The 22,175-nt window shown below is 44.3% G+C and overlaps 1 protein-coding gene across 7 annotated transcripts in view; it reads left to right on the forward strand.

Moving 5' to 3' along the window:
* The window catches only part of RBM33 (RNA binding motif protein 33), a 154,971-nt gene that overhangs the window by 127,230 nt on the left and 5,566 nt on the right, over positions 1–22,175 (forward strand). For 6 of the 7 annotated variants that reach the window (XM_070728283.1, XM_070728284.1, XM_070728288.1 and 3 more), the window contains 2 exons: positions 1,214–1,426; positions 9,918–10,106. In XM_070728283.1, the coding sequence (XP_070584384.1) occupies positions 1,214–1,426; positions 9,918–10,106 (402 nt within the window). The remainder of the gene's footprint in view (positions 1–1,213; positions 1,427–9,917; positions 10,107–22,175) is intronic. The other variant, XM_070728287.1, reaches the window with a different exon arrangement.

Here is a 22,175-nt window from a genome sequence, read left to right on the forward strand (position 1 = left end):
TTGAACAAACATAGTTAGAAAAGATCTGCCTGATACAGAAAGACAGTAACCTACTTGATTGAGACCAAAATCATAACTTATCTTAAACTGGCATCCTTATATTTCCCTTAGGGAATGTGCAAAACATTATGTTATTTTGGATGGTCCTTATCCATTATTATTATTATTATTTATTATTATTACTTATTAGATTTGTTTGCCGCCCCTCTCCGTAGACTCGGGGGCACGTTATCCATACTGCAGTTATTGAGAGCTTATCTGGTCAAAGACCCTGAAGGCATGTGTGCTAGCCAAATGCTGCATGTAAAGAGGCAGTGGCTAAAACAGGGAGGGATAAGACAAGGTAAGATTCTGGAAAGATCAGGGAAAGGACCTAAGGTCCAGATAGAAATTAAGATGGCAAGGAAGTGTAGTCCAATCGGCACCATTTGTTGGGGGTCAAGGGAGGGTCTTGCCTTCTCTTTCTGCTCAAGATCCCCATGTACAATTGGTGGGCCACTGTGTGACACTGAATGCTGGACTCGATGGGCTTTGGCCTGATTCAGCATGGCTCTTATGTTCTTAGTTTTTTAGAGACAGGCTTGTCAAACTTCCTCCAGTTTGCCTGTCAGATGAGGGAGCCATCTGATAGGGACACTGTCTACCTGAGTTTAGTTTGGGCAGATTCTTATTTCCTGGAAAAGGTGTACAAGAGCCACAATGGGTTTGATTTATACTTTATACTTTGATTTAAATCAAAACACGTTTTCCATTTTGTATACAGTATATCTCCAAATGTTGAGTCACCAATATGCAGTGCCTTCATGCCATAAGCCGGACCTGAAAACATCAGGTTCCTCAGCATTTTGCTATATAATTACATTGACTGAAAATTCTGAGAGTTAAGAGCCCAGAACTAGAAAGACTCTACATTGTGGAAAGTTGTTCTAGCATTTGATTCCCATATCCGTTTGTTGAGGGGAACCCCCCCCCCTCTGATTTGTTAACTCTAAGGAATAAATCACTCAGGAAGGAGGTTCTACTAAACGCCTTCTCTTCTTAACCCTCCCTCAATTTTAGGAAGCCATGCACATTCTCTTTTGAATAAAGCATGATATTAATACTTCCTAATTTGTTATGCAAGCTCCATTCCATAGCAGTTGTTGCCAAAAACACATAGATTTTTATTTCTTTTTTTTATGTCTTAAGCAAAATGCTTTAAATCTTTTTACAGGGCGGTGAGAATGTTGGCTTTTCTCATTTGGAAGAATCTGCTAACCAGCTTGCACAGCTATCGGAGCAGAAACATCAGCCAGTGCGGAAGATCACATTGACAAAAGGGACAGTGGAGCAACCGCATCAGCCTCATCAGCACCTTCTGCCACAGTTTCCTTCTACGTCTCCTCAAGGACTAAAAAATATCCCAGAGACATATCAAGTGAAAAAGGTATTGATTCTGGTTTGTCCTGATATCTTCATTAGTTGCTTGAAGAAATAACTTTTCAGGCTTATTGAGACATTGAATTTGTTAACTATATTAGCTGTTGAGGTAGCAGAAAGATAATTTCTCTTAGTGGTATAGATTTGCAATTGTTGTTTTGACTCCAGGTAAAAACTATGGATGATAAAAACATTCCCATGTGGATGCTGGTTCTCTGGTAACATTCCAGTATCTGATAGTTCCAAGATAAGGTGGATTCCAATGTTTAGAAGCACCGAAACGGAATTGATGGGAAATTCATTTTACCACTTCAGATTAACTTTATTGGGAGCCTACTTTTTTGTAACCCATGCATGTTTATTGCCTTAATATATAGTACTGTGCAAAAGTACTAGGCATTTCTACAGAAATGCTGCAAATTAAGAATGCCTTCAGAAATAGAAGTGTTAATAGTTTATATTTTACCAATTAACAAAATGGGAAGTAAATGAAGATAAATTAAATATGTTAAAGGGTTAAATAAGGTTCAGGAGGAAAGTGTTTTTAATAGGAAAGTGAACACAAGAACAAGGGGACACAATCTGAGGTTAGTTGGGAGAAAGATCAGAAGCAACATGAAAAAATATTATTTTACTATAAGAGTAGTAGATGCTTGAAACAAACTTCCAGCAGACGTGGTTGGTAAATCCACAGGAACTGAATTTAAACATGCCTGGGATAAACATATATCCATCCTGTTGTGGTTAGCTCTGGCCCAGCTCCTGCCCCAAGGAATATGCAGATGGATGTGGGGGAAACATCCACATGCCGCAGGCCTGTTTTGCTCCCGATGGAATCTGCCGATGAAGCCTCCTCTGACCAAGGAAGCGTGAGTGACGGGGAAGAGGGGAGTTTGGCAAACAGCCTAGGAAGAGATCAATCATCCTTGGATTCTGAACAAGAATTAATGACACATCCACGCATGCGTAGAGTGATGCATGGGAGACAACAACTGAAGGATTATTACAAGAGAAAATGAGGCCACCTGTGGTTGGGTGGGACTGTTGTAATTAGTGTTACAGATAAAAAGAACAGTGTGCTGGTTTAGCCTTGTGGCAGTTTATCTGATTCATTATTTCGTCAAGATCGTGGTTTTTGTGCTGTTCAAGATTGTGTGTGGAGTCTCTGGACTTTAGAATTGGACTCAATTTCCCAGTTATTAGGTGAGCAATTGGATTGCATTTAACCTGTCCCTTGTGTGTACCAGAAAATCCCTTTGACATTTAAAAAGGGAGCTGTTTCTGTTTTTCTGTTTATAAAAACTTTTGGGTTTTCCTTTTATAGTGTGGTGTGTGTCTTCCTGGATTAATTACTTTGTAATTTCAGGCAGTTGAAACACACTGGCAGAACAGAATAAATTGCCACCAACCCCCAGATACATACCGTTCCAGAGTGAAGTGTGTTGGATTGTTTGCTTCTCTTTTTTCCAGCATTTATCTGATAATGGCTGCTGGTATGGCAGAAATGCAAGCAGTCTTCCAGGCATTGAAGTTGGAAATCCAAGTGTTAACACTGACAGTGCAGCAATTACAGAACCAGGTGGATTTATTATCTCAGCAGCTTGCCATTCCACAGGTGCAACCAGCAGCTCCTGCACCACAGCCACTACCAAGGAGGAAATGTTTTGTGGCTGCCTGAAAAATTCTGGGGTGACAGACGCCTGTTTGCAGCTTTCCTCAGCCAAGTGCAGATGTTTATTAATGCACAACTGCCCCATTTTCCATGAGATGCAGAGAAGGTGGCGTTCCTCTGCAGTTTGTTGGCCGGCCCCGCTGCTTCCTGGGTGTCTCCATTGCTGGACAGAGATCATCCGATACTGCATGATTATACCACCGTTTGCGCCCAGTTGCGATGGCAGTTTTCGGATCCGGTGCGGAAGCAGACGGCCACGAGGGCGTTGAAGCAGCTGAAACAAGGTTCGCGCCCATTAGTAGAATATTTAAGTGACTTTCGTAACCTCAGTGGACAGGTGCAGTGGAATGAGGCCGCCTTGATGGAGGCGTTTCAGGATGGCTTGTCAGAGACTATGCTTGATGAGCTGGTGCACGAAGCCCTGCCGGGCACCCTGGATGAGCTGGAGCAGCATTGTTTGGCCATTGAGGCTCGGCTGCTGGCTTGAGAGGTGCGCCGGGCTGGGCGGTCCTCCCCCCCGTGTTTCAGGCGTCACACCAGTGCCTGCTCCACGGCGGGGGGTGCCTGCTATGCCCATGCCGACCCCAGTTCCTGTACCCCGTCGCTTCCTGCCTGCCCTGCTTCCTCGTCTAGCGGATCATGCCCCTGCCGGGGAGCCCATGGAGGTGAACTTCGTGCGACTCCCTGTGTCTCCGGAGGAGAGAGTGCAGCGACGTGCGACAGGCCGGTGCTTCCATTGCGGGGGGGCAGGTCATTTCGCGAATGCCTGTCCCTGCAAACAAAGGAGCACGGTTGCTGCCGTGGTTTCGACTCCTCCCAGTCCTCCTGTTGCCGACTCTTGCAGGACAGCTCCCAGAGTCAGCAACTCATGTTCCCACCATAGTTCTGGATTCCTCGATGGCTGTCCCCATGCCCCTGGTTTCCCCGCCAGATGTGCAATCGGGAAACGAGGGCGGCCCGGCTTGGTGGCAATGCTAGGTCGGGCTGGCATTTCATCAGTTAAGGATTCTTTGGCTAACGACCCCGGAACATACCATCACCTCACGATTAATGTCAAGCTCCTGGTGGATCAGCGTACTCAATCGATTTCTGCTCTTGCCCTCGTGGACTCGGGGGCCACCACGAATTTCCTGGATGAGGAGTTTGCACAGAGACATTCGTTGACCTTGTGTCCTGTGAACCCTCCGTTGACTGTAGAAACCATTGATGGGCGGGTGTTGTTGTCTGGGCCCATCCGTTTTCAGACCTTGCCAGTGCGGATCAGCATCGGGACTCATGAGGAGGCTTTACAATTTTATGTCACGCGGGGCCTCCATTTCCCTCTTATCTTAGGGTTGTCATGGTTAAGGGTGCATGATCCTCAGGTGGTGTGGTCACAGAACATTGTCACGTTTCCCAGTTTACAATGTGTAGACCACCATGATCACGTTTGTGCTGCGCAAGGGCCCGTTATCCCTGCAGCAGTGTTACCAGAAGGCCTCGCTGAGTTTGCGGAAGTCTTTAATGAAAAAGGTAGAACGCATGCCGCCGCATCACCTTTATGATTGTGCTATAGAACTGTTACCCCATGCCAAGTTGCCGGCTGGTCGTTTGTACTCTATGTCGGAACCTGAATTAGTGGCCCTCAAGGAGTTAATAGATAAATATCTGGCCAAAGGGTTCATCAGCCATTGTCTTCCCCATTATCAGCGGTCGTCTTATTTGTTAAAAAAAAGATTGGGGACTTATGTCTGTGTTGTGACTACCAGCGCCTGAACGCCATTACGGTGCGCAATCGCTATCCCTTGCCACTGATTCCGGAATTAATGGAACATTTATGAGCTGCCACTGTTTTTTTTAAGATAGCAATTTGGTTCGTATAAGGCCAGGGGATGAGTGGAAAACAGTGTTTGGCACCCGATATGGGCATTTTGAGTATACAGTGATGCCTTTCGGGCTCACAAATGCTCCAGCTGTTTTCCAGCATTTGATGAACGATGTATTCCAGGACATGTTAGACCATTTTGTGGTCATATATCTCGATGACATTTTAGTGTACTCCCCCTCCAAGTCTAGTCATTTGGGACATTTGCGCCGGGTTCTGCTCCGGTTGAGAGAGCATTGTTTATATGCTAAGCTGGAGAAATGTCAGTTTTTGCAGACCATCATAGAATTTTTAGGTCATGTCATTTCCCCAGGGGGCATAGCCATGCATCTGGGCAAGATGTCAGCACTAAAAACCTGGCAACCCCCAAGGAGAGTCAAGGATGTGCAGAGGTTGTTGGGGTTTGCAAACTACTATCGCACATTCATACCAGGGTTTGCCCAGTTGACCGTGCCTCTCACCCGGTTGTTGCAAAAACGGGTCTCGTTTTAGTGGGGTGAGGAGGAGCAGCGGGCTTTTATAGCTCTTAAGGACGCTTTCATGAAAGAGCCCTTGTTGCAGCATCCAGATCCATGTCAGCCGTTTGTCGTTGTGACCGATGCCTTTGATGTTGCCGTCGGCGCTGTACTTCTACAGGCCCGTCCCGAAGGTGGCATCTTGTTTCCGTTTGCCTACCACTCCAGAAAACTCACGCCCTCGGAAAGAAACTACACGATCTGGGAAAAAGAACTTTTGGCAGTCAAGTCGGCGTTTGAGATGTGGAGACATCATCTCAAGGGTACCTGGCATCAGGTAGAGGTCAGGACCGACCATAAAAATTTGGAGTATCTGCAAATGGCCCGAAAGTTGAACCAACGACAGATACATTGGTCGTTCTTTTTCGTAAGGTTCAACTTTCGGATCCGGTATACACCTAGCTTCCAGAATCCCAGAGCAGATGCTTTGTCTAGGAAACCAGAGTTTCTGCATCCGAAAGAGCCGGCCCCATTACAGACAATCTTGCCAGCGGAAGCGCTGGCTGCTACCCAGGACCCCGTCGACTTGCGGAGGCATATCCGTGAGATGCAGCAGGGAGATGGGTTTGTGGCACAGCAGGTGAGGGAGATGGTGCCCAATTCTCCCTGGACATTTGCTGAGGGACTGCTCCGATACCTTGGGCAGTTGTACATCCCAGTAGGGTCCCTTCGCAGATTGATTCTGTCCCAATGCCATGACAATCCTGCGGTTGGTCATTTGGCTTGTTTAAAACCTTGGACTTAGTAACTCGAACATTTTGGTGGCCGCGAATCCAAGATGACGTTCACTCGTATGTTGCCACATGTGAATGGTGTTGTGTAGCCAAGTCAGGCACAGGGGCCCCGCCAGGATTATTACAGCCATTGCCAATGCCCACAAGGCTGTGGGGGGTTGTGTCCATGGACTTTGTCACTCACTTGCCCCCCTCAGCACGGTTCATCACAGTCATGGTGGTGATGGACATGTTGACAAAAATGGTCCATTTCATCCCGTCACAAGGTACCCACATCCCATGACACCACTAAATTGTTTTTGCAACATGTTTTCCGGATCCATGGACTTCCAGATCGAGTTGTGTCAGACCGAGGAACTCAGTTCACGGCACGGTTCTGGAAAGAGCTTATGTCGGCTTTACCGGTCCAAATGTGTCTTGGTTCGACCCAGCACCCTCAGACTGATGGGGGAACAGAAAAAACCATTGGAATTTTGGAACAATACCTTTAGTGCTTTGTGTCAGACCGGCAGGCTGATTGGTGACATTTCCTCCCGGTAGCGGAGTTTGCATTTAATAACTCCCGGCATACCTCCATAAGTCTCACGCCATTTTATGCAAACTATGGCTTCCATCCCCAGCTTTCGCCATTAACCCTGTTAGATTCCCTGGTCCCCGCAGCAGAGGACTTCTTATCAGAACTGCAAGCAGTTCATGAGATGGTGAATCGGTATTTGATTAAGGCCAAAGAGGACTACAAACGGGTGGCGGACCGGTCCCGGCGAGACGTCCCCCCATTGGCTGTTGGTGGTTATCCACCAAACACATCGCTTCGCAATTACCTCGACGTAAACTGGATCCACGCTTCATGGGCCCTTTCCCGATTGAGAAGGTCATCAATCCGATGGCCTATCGGCTTACGTTGCCTGCCAACCTGCAAGTTCATCCCGTTTTCCACTGTTCCCATTTGGTACCTGTTTCTCCTGAGTGCCCACTTCGTCCCAGTGGCCCTTTGTTGCCTGTCCCCTGTGTTCGAGATCATCTGCCCGAGGTCATGATCCATGCCATCCAGGACTCCCATTGGGTGGATGATAGTTTTCAATATCTTGTGCAATGGGTGGAGGGTAAGCCTGATGATTGTTCGTGGGTGGAGGCTGCCCTGGTTGATGCTCCCGTCCTTTTCCAGGCATTTCATGCACAATTTCCACAGAAACCTCATCCCTTGCGCTGGAGCCAGAGGAGGGGCCTTCCGGGAGGGGATGGTGTTGTGGTTAGCTCTGGCCCAGCTCCTGCTCCAAGGAATGTGCAGGTGGATGTGGGGGAAACATCCACATGCCGTAGGCCTGTTTTGCTCCCGATGGAATCTGCCAACGAAGCCTCCTCTGACCAAGGAAGCATGAGTGACAGGGAAGAGGAGAGTTTGGCAGACAGCCCAGGAGGAGATCAATCATCTGTATCATCCTTGGATCCTGAACAAGAATTAATGACACATCCACGCATGCATAGAGTGATGCATAGGAGACAACAACTGGAGGACTATTACAAGAGAAAATGAGGCCACCTGTGGTTGGGTGGAGCTGCTGTAATTAGTGCTACAGATAAAAAGGACAGCGTGCTGGTTTAGTGTTGTGGCAGTTTATGTGATTCATTGTTTCATCAAGATCGTGGTTTTTGTGTTGTTCAGGATTGTGTGTGTGGACTCTCTGGACTTTAGAATTGGACTCAATTTCCCAGTTATTGGGTGAGCAATTGGATTGCATTTAACCTGTGCCTTGTGTGTACCAGAAAATCCCTTTGACATTTAAAAAGGGAGCTGTTTCAGTTTTTCTGTTTATAAAAACGTTTGGGTTTTCCTTTTATAGTGTGGTGTGTGTCTTCCTGGACTAATTGCCCTGTAATTACGGGCGGTTGAAGCACGCCAGCCGAACACATCCTAAGATAAAATACAGGAAATAGTATAAGAGCAGACCAGATGGACCATGAAGTCTTTTTCTGCCGTCAATCTTCTATGTTTCTATGAACAGAAGAGAAATGCAAATGAAATTAATATTTGGGTGATCACCCTTTACTTTCAGAAGAGAATCAATAGCACAAAATAAGGATTTTGTAGAATTAGAACTAGGTGTATTATACCAAGCAGGTACCAATGAACATCTATTTCCTAAGTGTGTTGAAATTCAGTCATTAACTGAAATAGTAGGAAGCTTAAATCTGGATCAGGAACAGTCAGATTCTCCTAATAAGGTTGAGCTTGTGGAAGACAGTTGCATGTCACAAGTCTGACACCATTGCAAAACCGACCACAGGAACAAAAGATAGTCTCTCCCAGATAAAGATTTCAAACCAGACATCTCAACATGATTAAACCTGTTAGGGTGAACGTGAAGAGACGGAAAGCAGCCTATATCCACCAAAGATGTGCAGTTAGTTCTCCAAGATGTTTGGAACAGCCTTGAAGGAACCTTGTCGAGTTCTTTCAAAAACTTTATACAAGTGTATCTAGAAGAATCAATGCGTTTTTGAAGGGTGGTCACACCAAACGTGGATTTGATTCAGATTTCTCTTCTGTTCATTTACTTCCCTTTTTGCTAATGGGTAAAAAAATAAATTACTAGCACTTTTATTTCTGAAAGCATTCTTAATTTATAGCATTTTTGCACAACTGCATAATACTTTTATGCAGAACTGTATGTCAGAGTTTTGGAGAACTTATCTTATGGCGTGGCTGTAAAGAGAGAAGAGTCCATTCGAGTTGGGGACACTACTGGAAAAAAAGAGTTCATGAAGAAAAAGGATGTTGCTTTGGCAAGTCTTGGTGTTTTGGGACTGTTTGCTCCTAGGGATGGAACTTATTATAGAATTCTGGGAGTTGAAGTCCACAAGACTTAAAGTTGCCAAATTTGAAGACCTCTGCATTGGAGCTTCGCTATGATTTCCTACCGATGTACAGCAAAAGCTCTCATGTCTCTCTTTGATTGTAACCTTCACTTTGATCAGTGGTTCCCAATGGGTTTTCTGGCCACGACCCACTTAAGCATCCCCCTAATGCCACCCACCCCACCTTCAGTGACAAATAATTCAAAAAGTAAACTTTACTCACGCAGAGGAAGCCTAAAAGGTCATTAACTTGGTTTAAACAAGGTTTCAATTGCCCCCATTAAAAATTGAATTGCCTCCCTGTGGGACGGGGACCCCACGTTGGGAATTACTGAGTTAGATGAAATCGTGCATCATAGTTTTAACATGGTTTTTTAAATGGTATACCTCAAGAGGACTAACTTATAGAAAGCATCCACATTTTAGAGCCCATAGTTCCTGTGGGATTGAAATTTGGCAAAGTTGTGGCTACTGCATTGCTGCCACAGTTAGCCACAATCACGTGATCCTTATTTTCAGAGTTCCCTCTCCAAATTCCTGCAAGAAAATTCAGTGGCGGGAAGTTGGACATCTCTCACTAGGTTTTGGTGAGGGGTTTTTTTTTTGGCTTCATTCTGTTTCTCTGTTTAGATAAGGAAGTATCTCTGAAACGATAATACCAATGGATCACAGGTTTCCCGGTCCATGATTTAGATGAAAGAGAGTCTGAGGGAACTATGACTGTCAGGCCATCAGCTTTGTTTACAGATGGAACAACTGCAGTCAATTTGCCCTTCTAAGAGAATAGATAACTTTCATGTTAATCTCTCAGATTAGGTAAGCAGAAGCACAAAATGAAATACTTTTTTTCCCACCAGGGTATTCTGCATGGGAGAGGCAGGGGGATCGTGAGCCAGATGGGCCGAGGCCGCTTAATGCCAAATAAGCCGAATCTGCGGGTGGTGGAGTGCAAACCTCAGCCCTGTGTGGTGTCAGTGGAAGGACTTTCTTCATCCACCACGGACATTCAGCTGAAGAACCTGCTGATGTCAATAGGACCCATCCAGGTAGAATCATCTCCCGCTTTAGTTATTTTTGACAGATGTCTTAAACCTTTACAAAGCTCTAGGTCAGTGTTTCTCAACCTTGGCAATATTAAGATGTTTGGGCTTCAATTCCCTTAATCCCACAGCCAGAGTCGAAGTCCAACCATCTTAAAATCTCCATGGAAAGAAAGAAAGAAAGAAATGGCACAATAGGAAGTGTTTGGCTGTCAACTACATATATTTAAATATGTCCACTATCATTGTTACCTAAAAGAGTGGTATAACAAACAAACCCTTTGTATCAGTAAAAGTTATTCACCTGCAACCCAGTGAATTGTTTGCAAACTTGATCTGGTCACAGATTAAACCCATTTTGTGAGTTATATATTAAATGTGAATGTGCCATAGCACCAGTAAGCCCCATGAGAAATTAACTAAAAATTAGACTCTGATTAAGCAACTGTAGCCACCAAATCTTTAAATTGGTGAAAATATGGCAGGGTATTTACTTCTCTTGGTTTTTATAGTGCTCTTTTCTGTTCCCCTCTCCAGTATCTTATGACAAATGGAAAAAATTCCATTCAAAGCTAAAGGGTAATAGCAATAGCATTTAGATTTGTATACCACTTCACAGTGATTTACAGTCCTCTCTGAGTAGTTTTACAGAATCGTCATATTGTCCCCAATAATCTAGATCCTCATTTTACTGGCCTTGGCAGGAGGGAAGGCTGAGTCAACCTCGAGCTGGTCGGGATCAAACTGCTGGCAGCTGGCAGTCAGCAGAAGTAACTCGCAGTACTGCATTCTAACCACTGCACCACCAGGGCTCATGATGAGAATATTCTCATATGCAAATATTTTGGTCATGCCCATTTAAGAGTGATCTCCTAAAGGCCTCTTTCTCACGGATCTGCCTCCACACACTCTCAGATCTAGATAGGTCCTTATCATGTAGAAAGAAAATTAACCCTTTAAATAACAGAGGATCCTGTTTTCATTTGATTGAAACTATGAAGTAGCTGCAGAAAAAAGAGAACAGAATTATTCTGCAACCAAATGTGAGTCTATTAATATTACAGCGTTCCCTCGATTTTCGCGGGTTCGAAATTCGCGGAAAGTCTATACCAAGGCTTTTCAAAAATATTAATTAAAAAATACTTTGCGGGGTTTTTCCCTATACCACGGTTTTTTCCACCCGATGATGTCATATGTCATCGCCAAACTTTCGTCTGCCTTTAATAAATATTCTTTAAAATAAACTTTAATAAATAAACATGGTGAGTAATAATCTGAATGGTTGCTAAGGGAATGGAAAATTGCAATTTAGGGGTTTAAAGGGTTAAGGGAAGGCTTGTGATACTGTTCATAGCCAAAAATAGTGTGTTTACTTCCGCATCTCTACTTCGCGGAAATTCGACTTTCGCGGGCGGTCTCGGAACGCATCCCCCGCAAAAAGCGAGGGAACACTGTATATCTATATCACGTGAAGGAAGAGGGAAATATAGAACCTGCTGTATAGAGTAAAATTCTTAATGAAATCTCCTTTGATTAAATTTATATATCTATCTACCTATCTATCATCATTCACCTACCCTTCCCTCCCTTCCTCCCTGTATTTTAGGTAAAACTTCCTTTTGTTAGTTTGAACGTTAACAAAACCTAGGACTAAACAGGACCTATTTTTTTCAGATCTAAATTTGGCTAGATGCTGAGACATAATGGCTCAAGAATTACAGAACTATAATTTAAAGTGGTAGCAATTCAGTTAGGATTAAGCATGTATAATTTAAATAGATTGGCACAGAGACCCATCTGTCTGTTGCTCTTGATACAAATATTTGAGATTAGCAGTATCGGCCTTCTCTGAGCCAGCTGGGAAAAAATATTGCTTGCCAATTCCATCTGTCTCTAGGTGAAAATGTCAACCAAAGTACATTTCTAGTTTCAAGGGGATGCTACTACAGAATATCCATGAATGTTCTTTTCTCTAATAAAATCTGCCTTCAAATCGATTTTGATGTTATTTCTTAATGCTTTTTTGGTTCTTTTGTTGGGTCCATATGGAAATATTATTTAACTAGAGATATTTTCTGCAAGAATGAAGAAAGAAAAAAAATCCTCTTGGTATTACTATTGTTTCTGGATCTTAGCACTTTGCCTGCTCATAGTTGGTTGGGAGTTTCCCATTTGCAGGACCTCAAGGCACAATAATTATCATGTACAGTATACAGGTTATCTTAATTCAGTGAGAAAACTGTTCAATAAGAAAAACACACACAAATGAATGGGCAAGAGTTGTAAATAATTAAAGCATATTCACTTTCCTAAAGAGCAGTGAAAGATAAAAGAAAACTGTTGTCATCACTTGAGAACAAACCAGGGGTGGGTGGGATTATAGTATGTATGAGGTGAATGGATACGGTATGAATGAAATTCTTGGCACACCTGACGCTGGAGAGGCAGGAGGGGAGGGGGCACCTATCCCTGGGGTGATAGAGGGTCAGAATATCCCGGTCTTGCTGGGGAGAGGCAGATATGGCGGGAGCCATGGAGATAGCCATTCCAGGGGAAGGAGGGATCGCTGCTTAGTAGTGATTCCTTCTTCCAGCTCCATTAGCTCAACTCAAGGCACTGGTGATGAGTGTAATTCTGGCCCTGGGCTCAGGCTGCTGCTACTCAATGCCAGGTCGGTGGTAAATAAAGCTCTCTTCATCTGGGATTTGATCCTGGATGAGGAGGCCGACCTGGCATGTGTGACCGAAACCTGGCTGGGCCCGGAGGGAGAAGTTCCTCTCTCTGAAATTTGCCCAGCCGGATTTTGGGTATGGCATCAGCCCCGAAACCAGGGATGGGGGGGAGGAGTGGCTATTATAGCCAGAGAGAGCCTTTGCTCTTGCATAGACTCGTTGCTCCAGAGATTGCAGGTTGCGAGTCTCTCCTGCTGAAGTTGGACTTAGGGGTTCAGGTGGGCTTGTTACTCACGTACCTGCCTCCCAGCTGCGTGTCAACAACCCTGCCTGTGCTACTCGAGGAGGTAGCCAGGCTGGCGGTAGGGTTCCCCAGATTTATTGTCTTGGGGGACTTTAACTTACCATTGCTCGGTGAAACCTCTGGGCTAGCGCAGGAGTTCATGGCCACCATGACAGCCATGGGCCTGACTCAAGTAGTACAGGGTCCGACTCATGAGGGGGGACACGCACCCGACATGGTATTCCTCTCTGAGCAACTGAGTAATGGTCTAAGACTAAGGGGCTTAGAAGTGTTGCCTTTGTCATAGTCAGATCATTTTCTATTGCGGCTTGACTTCCTGGCTCCAATCCTTCCCTGCAGGGAGGCGGAACCGACTAGGAGGTTCCGCCCCTGACGCCTGATGGATCCAGAAGACTTTCAGAGGGCGCTTGGGGTTATTCCAGATACATTCATCCACAGTTCGGCAGAGTCTCTTGTTGAAGCCTGGAACAAGGCTGCAGTGGAGGCTCTTGATCGGATTGCGCCATTGCGACTTCTCCACAGCACTAGACCCCGTGGAGCTCCATGGTTCAACGAGGAGCTCCAGGAGTTGAAACGCCAGAAAAGACGTCTAGAGAAGTGATGGAGGAAGAGTAAGTCAGAATCCGATCGAACACTTGTAAGAGTTCATATTAAGACTTAAAAAGTGGCGCTCAAGGCGGCAAGATGTGCGTATCATGCTGCCTTGATTGCATCAGCGGAAACTCGCCGGGTCGCTTTGTTTAGGGTGACCCGCTTCCTTCTTAACCAAGGGGGAGTTCGGGAGCCCTTGCAGAGTAGTGCCGAGGACTTTAACACATTTTTCGCTGATAAAGTCGCTCGGATCCAGGTGGACCTTGACTCCGATTGGATAGCAGAGTCAACTGACAATGAGTCAGTTGAGGTGACTGGGGCCCGTACTTGTCCACCTGTCTGGGAAGAATTTGATCTGGTGACACCTGATGAAGTGTACAAGGCCATTGGAGCTGTGAGTTCTGCCACCTGTTTACTGGATCCGTGTCCCTCCTGGCTGGTCTCAGCCAGCAGGGAGGTGACACGGAGCTGGGTCCAGGAGATTGTCAATGCTTCTTTGGGGAAGCGGTCCTTTCCGGCTCTGTACAAGAAGGCACTTGTGCGCCCCCTCCTCAAGAAGCCTTCCCTGGACCCAGCCATACTTAATAACTATTGTCCAGTCTCCAACCTTCCCTTTATGGGGAAGGTTGTTGAGAATGTGGTGGCGCTCCAGCTGTCCTTGGCAGAAGCCGATTATCTAGGCCCTCAGCAGTCAGGATTCAGGCCCGATTACAGCACGGAAACTGCTTTGGTCACGTTGATGGATGATCTCTGGCGGGCCCAGGACAGGGGTTTATCCTCTGTCCTGGTGCTTCTTGACCTCTCAGCGGCTTTCAGTACCATCGACCATGGTATCCTTCTGCGCCGGCTGGAGGGGTTGGGAGTGGGAGGTACTGTCCTTCAGTGGTTCTCCTCCTACCTCTCCGGTCGGTCGCAGTCGGTGTTAGTGGGTGGTCAGAGGTCGACCTCTAGGTCTGTCCCTTGTGGGGTGCCTCAGGGTTCGGTCCTCTCCCCCCTGCTAGTTAATATCTTCGGAGTCTTCGGAGAGGGGCGGCATACAAATCTAAGTAATAAATAAATAAATAAATAAATCTACATGAAATCACTGGGTGAGATCATCCAAGGGCATGGGGTGGGGTATCATCAGTACGCCGATGATACCCAGGTGTACATCTCCACCCCATGTCCAGTCAATGAAGCAGTAGAAGTGATGTGCCGGTGTCTGGAGGCTGTCGGGGTCTGGATGGGTGTCAACAGACTCAAACTCAATCCTGATAAGACGGAGTGGCTGTGGGTTTTGCCTCCCAAGGACAATTCTATCTGTCCGTCCATCACCCTGGGGGGGGGGGATTTACTGAACCCCTCAGAGAGGGTCCGCAACTTGGGCGTCCTCCTCGATCCACAGCTCACATTAGAGAAACATCTTTCAGCTGTGGCGAGGGGGACGTTTGCCCAGGTTCGCCTGGTGCACCAGTTGCAGCCCTATTTGGACCGGGGGTCACTGCTCACAGTCACTCATGCCCTCATCACCTCAAGGTTCAACTACTATAACGCTCTCTACATGGGACTACCTTTGAAGAGTGTTCGGAAAATTCAGATCGTGCAGAATGCAGCTGCGAGAGCAATCATGGGCTTCCCTAGGTATGCCCGTGTTACACCAACACTCCGCAGTCTGCATTGGTTGCCGATCAGTTTCTGGTCACAATTCAAAATGTTGGTTATGACCTATAAAGCCCTTCATGGAATCGGACCAGAATATCTGTGAGACCGCCTTCTGCAGCACGAATCCCAGCGACCGGTTAGGTCCCATAGAGTTGGCCTTCTCCGGGTCCCGTTGACTAAACAATGTCGTCTGGCGGGACCCAGGGGAAGAGCCTTCTCTGTGGCGGCCCCGACCCTCTGGAACCAGGTCCCCCCATAGATCAGGACTGTAACCACTTTCCTTGCCTTTCATAAACTTCTTAAAACCCACCTCTGCCGTTAGGCATGGGGGAACTGAGACATCCCCCTTTGCCTATGTAGCTATATGTATGATATGTTTGTGTGTATGCTTTTTTATATACTGGGGTTTTTAGGCTTTTTAATATAAAATTGTTATTTTAAACTTTAATATTAGATTTGTTACTATATATTGTTTTTATCACTGCTGTGAGCTGCCCCGAATCTGCGGAGAGGGGCGGCATACAAATCTAAATAATAATAATAATAATAATAATAATAATAATAATAATAATAATTTCTTTGGGTTTGAAGCCTGATACAAATGCTTTTATTAATCTAGTTTCTTCTTGCAAATAGAAGGAAAAAGAATAATTCAAGGAGGTTCCCCCCAATTATTACTCACCTTTCTGGAAATAAGCTGGGACAACTGGAGAGGTATTCCTAGCATAAAAGCATCCTATATGTCAGGGGAGTCATCACGTCATCATCATTTGATGTATCCCAACTCCTCCCCCCCCCCCATTTGATAATCCGAGTATGGCCAGCATATGACGCATCGGGGCCCATGGCCTGTTAGTTTTACACTCCTGCTATAAGAAAATGAAAAACTACAGATTAGGACTGTACAGGGTTTACGACCACAATTTATGTTACAAAGTGAGAAATTTCTTAAGTGAGTTTTGCCTCATTTTATGACTTTCCTTGCCACATTTATTAAGTAAAAATCATTACAGTTGTTAAATTAGTACAATGCTTCTCAAATAGCGTGGTACCCCCCCCCCCCCCCGGAGTAATGCTAGGGGGGGGCATGTGTCCTACCTGCCACTTCTCGAACTCATTAGATATGACGGAGGTACTAGTACAAATGTTAGGTAGGGGCACAATTGGGGACTATTTATAGTTGCAGCGGAGAGTTGGGATGAAATGTTTACTTCTTCATGGTGGTGCACAACAAAAATAATTGAGAAGCACTGAGTTAGTAACAGGGTTGCTAAATAAATCTTGATTTTCCATTGACTTTGCACAAAAGGAGATCACATGACTCTAGGACAAGTCAAGAACTACCCTACTTCTGAGTGCTTTTGGTTCCAGCCCTACTAACTTTTGACTTTCAATTCATCACTACCTTTGCTGCCTTTGGTCTGTACAGGTTATCTTTGATGGCTTAATGGTGATCCTTAATGGGAAGAGTTCCCTCCCCATCTCTAATAGTGCTATTAAGTTCACTGCCCCATGAAGCTACCCAGAGTACTTAGGGAGTTGGGTGGCATATTAGGTTGGTGGGTAGGGTGGGTGGGTGGATGGAGGATGGGTGGATGGATGGATGGATGGATGGATGGATGGATGGATGGATGGATGGATGGATGGATGGATGGATGGATGGATGGATGGATGGATGGATGGATGGATGGATGGATGGATGGATGGATGGATGGATGGATGGATGGATGGATGGATGGATGGATGGATAGATAGATAGATAGATAGATAGATAGATAGATAGATAGATAGATAGATAGATAGATAGATAGATAGATAGATAGATAGATAGATAGATTAGACAGACAGACAGACAGAGCTTGAGCATCTTCTACCAATAATCATATAGAAAGAAGCCTGTTTTATTCAAACCAGAGGTGGGTTTCAGTAGGTTCGGACCAGTTCTGGAAAATTGGTAGTAGAAATTTTGAGTAGTTTGGATTACTGGTAATGGAAATTTTGAATCAGTGGTGGGATTAAAAAAAAATTCTTTTACTGCCGGTTCTGTGGGCGTGGCAGGGGAAGGATACTGCAAAATCTCCAATCCTTCCCCACTCCAGAGGAAGGATACCACCTCTGACGGATCTCACCCCAGTCTATTCTCTGTGTTTTGAGTCCCAGCTGATCGGGAGGAAATGGAGATTTTGCAGTATCTTTCCCCTGCCACGCCCACCAAGCCTCACCATACCCACCAAACCACGCCCACAGAACCAGTAGTAATTTTTTTTAAATCCCACCACTGATTCAAACGATTTTCAAGCAGTTCTAACAAAATCAGTTCTTGCAGCTGTTCCTCTTTTTTTTAATTTCAGTAAGCTACAGTATTGAATCACTGGAATAATAGCTCATTATAGTTAAAGGGAATAATTTGCACATGATATTTTTGCACTCCAGGAAAATATTAGGGAGGAAGCGATATAACTATTCAATTAAATCAGCAAATGATATACAGTGGTCCCCCGATTATTGCGAGGGTTCCGTTCCAGGACCCCTCGCAATGATCGGTTTTTCGCGAAGTAGCGCTGCGGAAGTAAAAACACCATCTGCGCATGCGCAGATGGTGTTTTTACTTCCGCCGCAGCAGTGAGGAGCCGAAGATTGGGGTTTCCCCGCCACCCACGCAAACTCCTCGCTGCTGCCGCGCCCGCCGCTTGTCTTGTCCGCCCGCCGCTTGTCCGCCGCCTGCCTGCCCACGCGCCCGCCCTTCGCCCGCCCACGCCGTTCGCTCGCGCCACTTCCCAGCTGAGTCCTGAAGCCAGAAGGCAAAGGCGAACTTCCGCGTTTGGCTTCGGGACTCAGCTGGAAAGCGGCGCTGGGGTTTCCCCACCGCCCACGCAAACTCCTCGCTGCCGCTCGCCCGCCCTTCGCTCGCGCCGCTTCCCAGCTGAGTCCTGAAGCGAACTTCCGCGTTTGGCTTCAGGACTCAGCTGGGAAGCGGCGCTGGGGTTTCCCTGCTGCCCACGCAAACTCCTCGCTGATGCCCGCCGCTCGCCCTCCTGCCAGCAAGAGGGGGAAGACCCAGGGAAGCCGCCCAGCAGCTGATCTGCCCGGCGCCATCTACGCATGCGTGGCCATAGAAAAAAGGGCGCGCATGCGCAGATGGTGTTTTTACTTCCGGGTTGAAAAATCGCCATATAGCCGTTTCGCAATGATCGGGATCGCAATACCCGGGGGATCACTGTAGTTGATATTGTAGTAGCACCACGACATAAGATAATCTTTTAACTTTACATTTACAATATCTAGGCTGTTGCAGGCCTTCCTTTTTGGGAAAATAGCAACTTGCTTGGCCTTGTACTCTCTAATTGCACCTTCCAGTTTCTTTACATTTGTAGTGCTAAAAGAATGTGTCTGTGTGGGTCTTTTTCCCTGTGTGTTTTCTGCTTGACATTCACAGAGTTATGGCACAACCTAGTGCTCACTGAGAGTAACTGCAACATTTTTTCAGTAAACACATTTTATTTAGAAAATGACTGAACAGGTAATACTGATTACAAGCTTGAAATCCAGATTTAAAATGAAATGCGTAATGATTTGACATGAAGAAGTTCAACTAATTAGAGGATTATATTGAAGAAAGAGTTAATTTATTCTGGATTGAATGAGTTAACACTTTGATTTGTAAAGACATGGAAAAATATGTGAATCTGTTTTCTAACCGGTTTCGAAAACTGGGGAATTCTAGGAGGTGAAGTCCCATGCCAAGAGAAAGACTTTTACACAATTTGGGAAAATCTTTATGAATGGCTTGAAACCAGAAGAAATAACTAATAAACAAGTAAATAATATATGGATATAATTGATAGCTATAAATAACACAATAAAATGTAAATAATTGATATATTGATTAGATAAAGCAACAAGGAGATGTATGGAGTTTGCTTTTTGATTCACCAGGAATGCAAACAAAATGGAAATTCTGTACAATGTAACCATTTTCCTTTCTTTTTCTATTATTCTTTTTATTTCTATTTTCTTTTTTCTCTCTTTTTCTCTCTGTCCATCTTTCTTGTTTCTCTTTCTTCTCTTTTGCCAGGTTTTTCCTTGTTTTTCTTCTCCCTACCCTTCCTTTTCTTTCTCTTAATTACATGTTTGTAATAGTCATTTGCTATTCTTTTTGAATTGTATTGTTTTTCTATTTTTTCTTTTTCCTATCTCTCTGTCTCTCCCCCCCCTCCCCCATATTAATCTTTTGTTTCCAATCTACAAATAACTAACTATTGCTCTATAGATGATTGTGATGGATAATATACAGTATGAAACCTGGTCACTTTATTTGCAGGACACCACTTCAGCTGACTTTCTCTTTTGCAGTGATGTGGTTGTTGCTGCCTTGGTAATCATTTTGGTGATTTTACCACTCTGGTAAAGTGTCTATTCTCAGCACGCATAAAACAAATTGTATGCACACGTTGCTAGTAGCCCACCTCATTTTCAACTATCGCTGGTATAGAGGTCTCCGTAGATATTATGCTTTTCTGTTGGGAACCAAACAAGCAACTGTTTTGGTCTATTTTAGTTTAATGCTACCTATCTCACTAACCAAAATGACTCTGGGCCAGTGTTCCCTCTAATTTTTTGGGGGGGTGGGCGGAAAAGTATAGTGTCTGAGCGGCAGTCCCTTCGGGACTGGGTGGCACAGAAATAATAAATAAATACATAAATAAATAAACAAACAAACAAATAAAAAACCCACCCTGTTTTGCCTCAGAGAATTTCAAAATAAAATACTGTACTGTGTGTCTATAACAGTGAGCTCATAATAGGGCAACTCTATCAATATCAAAATGCCACTTAAATAGTTGAGCTAGTTTCAAACTAGATTTTGATTTTCTTTCTCTCTTCCTTACTCCCATTCTTTTTCTTTCTCTTTTCCTTCCTCTCTTTTTTCTATCTGTTTCTCTCTCTTCCTCTCTTCCTCTCTCTCTCCTTCCCTCTCACTCTTTCCCTCTCGGCTTCTGGGCAGGTTTGGAAAACTCTGAGTTGATGATGATTTTTAAGTGAGCGATTGCTCACTGCTCAGCTTAGAGGGAACTATGCTCTGGGCAGCTTTTAATACAATTAAAAAAACAAATATGAAAATATTAACATTAACATGCATGAGATAAAACTGTGTATCAAATCCACATGGTTGGTTGGTTGCTCTACCCTTTAATGCAGTTGTTGGTCACATTAGAGTAAGGTACTGGATCCTTCTCCAATAAGTGTCCAAAAGGACTGTAGCTGAGATAAATTTAACATATATGAAGGGAAGACAAAAATATATTTCCATTCTTGTAGAAATTATTGAACCCTTTAACATATTTAAATGTTTTGATCATGTTCCCCCTTTCCCTTCTGTCCTCCAGAGTATACAGATTGCATTCATTAAGTCTTTCCTGATAAGTTTTATGCTTAAGACCTTCCACCATTTTTGTAGCCCGTCTTTGGACCCGTTCAATTTTATCAATATCTTTTTGTAGGTGAGGTCTCCAGAACTGAACACAGTATTCCAAATGGGGTCTCCCCAGTGCTTTATACAGAAGGATCACAATCTCCATCTTCCTGCTTGTTATATCTCTAGCTATGCAGCCAAGCATTCTACTTGCTTTCCCTACCGCCTGACTGCACTGTTCACCCATTTTGAGACTGTCAGAAATCGCTATCCCTAAATCCCACTTTTCTGAAATTTTGCTGACAAAGAACTGCCAATACAGTGTTCCCTCGATTTCCGCGGGTGATGTGTTCCGAGACTGCCCGCGAAAGTCGAATTTCCACAAAGTAGAGATGCGGAAGTAAATACACCATTTTTGGCTATGGACAGTATCACAAGCCATCTCTTAACACTTTAAACCGCTAAGCAACCATTTACTCACCCTTATTACTGGTACTCGCCATTGAATAAGACACTTAGTGATCCTGATATTTATAAACATAATTATTTATTAACAATAATGATTTTTTGTTATTTATTTGCAAAAATTATTAGTTTGGCGATGATGTATGATGTCATCAGGCAGGAAAAACCATGGTATAGGAACTTTTAATTAATATTTTTTGAAAACCCGTGGTATAGGCTATTCGCGAAGCTTGAACCTGCGAAAAACGAGGAAACACTATATAATACTCAGATTGAGGATTACTTTTCCCCAAGTGCATTATTTTATATTTGGAAACATTAAACTGCAGTTTCCATTGCTATGACCACTTATCCAGTAAAGCTAAATAATTTGCCATTTTACAGGGGCGTCCAGGTGTATCAACCCTATTGCACACTTTCGAGAGAGTTTTTAGAGAGTTTTTTAGCCAGCTTTTGCTGGCTAAGAGGGGCAGATGTTGTTCAAAAAATTCAGCTTTCATTTTTCATTTGGAAAGAATTCGAGAATTATTTGCAGGTACTTCAAGTTGCTTCGGTTAGGCCTACTTTGAATGTTTTCATACTTGATTCACATGTTCTTTTAAGGCTTGGTTTTTCTCACCACTTGCTTTGTTTCCCTTTTAACATATAAGGATGTTATTGGAAATATGGAAAGGGGGTGCATCAGAAATCAAGAAGAAATTTGCAGCAGCTTCTTCAAATATTTCATTAACACCTTTTTAGCCCTCTCCAGGAATTCTCTTAACAAGAATATAGCCTTAGAATGGATTTTAATTAATTTTTTAAAGACCGTCTTATATTTGCTGTAATGATGATACAGATACATATTTAGTTTTACTATTCATTTAGTAGAGAAAATATTAGAGAATGGTGGAATTTCTCATAGTAGATAAACAAGTACATTGACATCAGATTCTCTATTCAGATGGATTCATTTGCGAGTTAAGTACTAGCTTTGTGGCTTCCACTTT

The sequence above is a fragment of the Erythrolamprus reginae genome, chromosome Z (assembly GCF_031021105.1).
Source record: "Erythrolamprus reginae isolate rEryReg1 chromosome Z, rEryReg1.hap1, whole genome shotgun sequence".
NCBI classification, from domain to species: domain Eukaryota; kingdom Metazoa; phylum Chordata; class Lepidosauria; order Squamata; family Dipsadidae; genus Erythrolamprus; species Erythrolamprus reginae.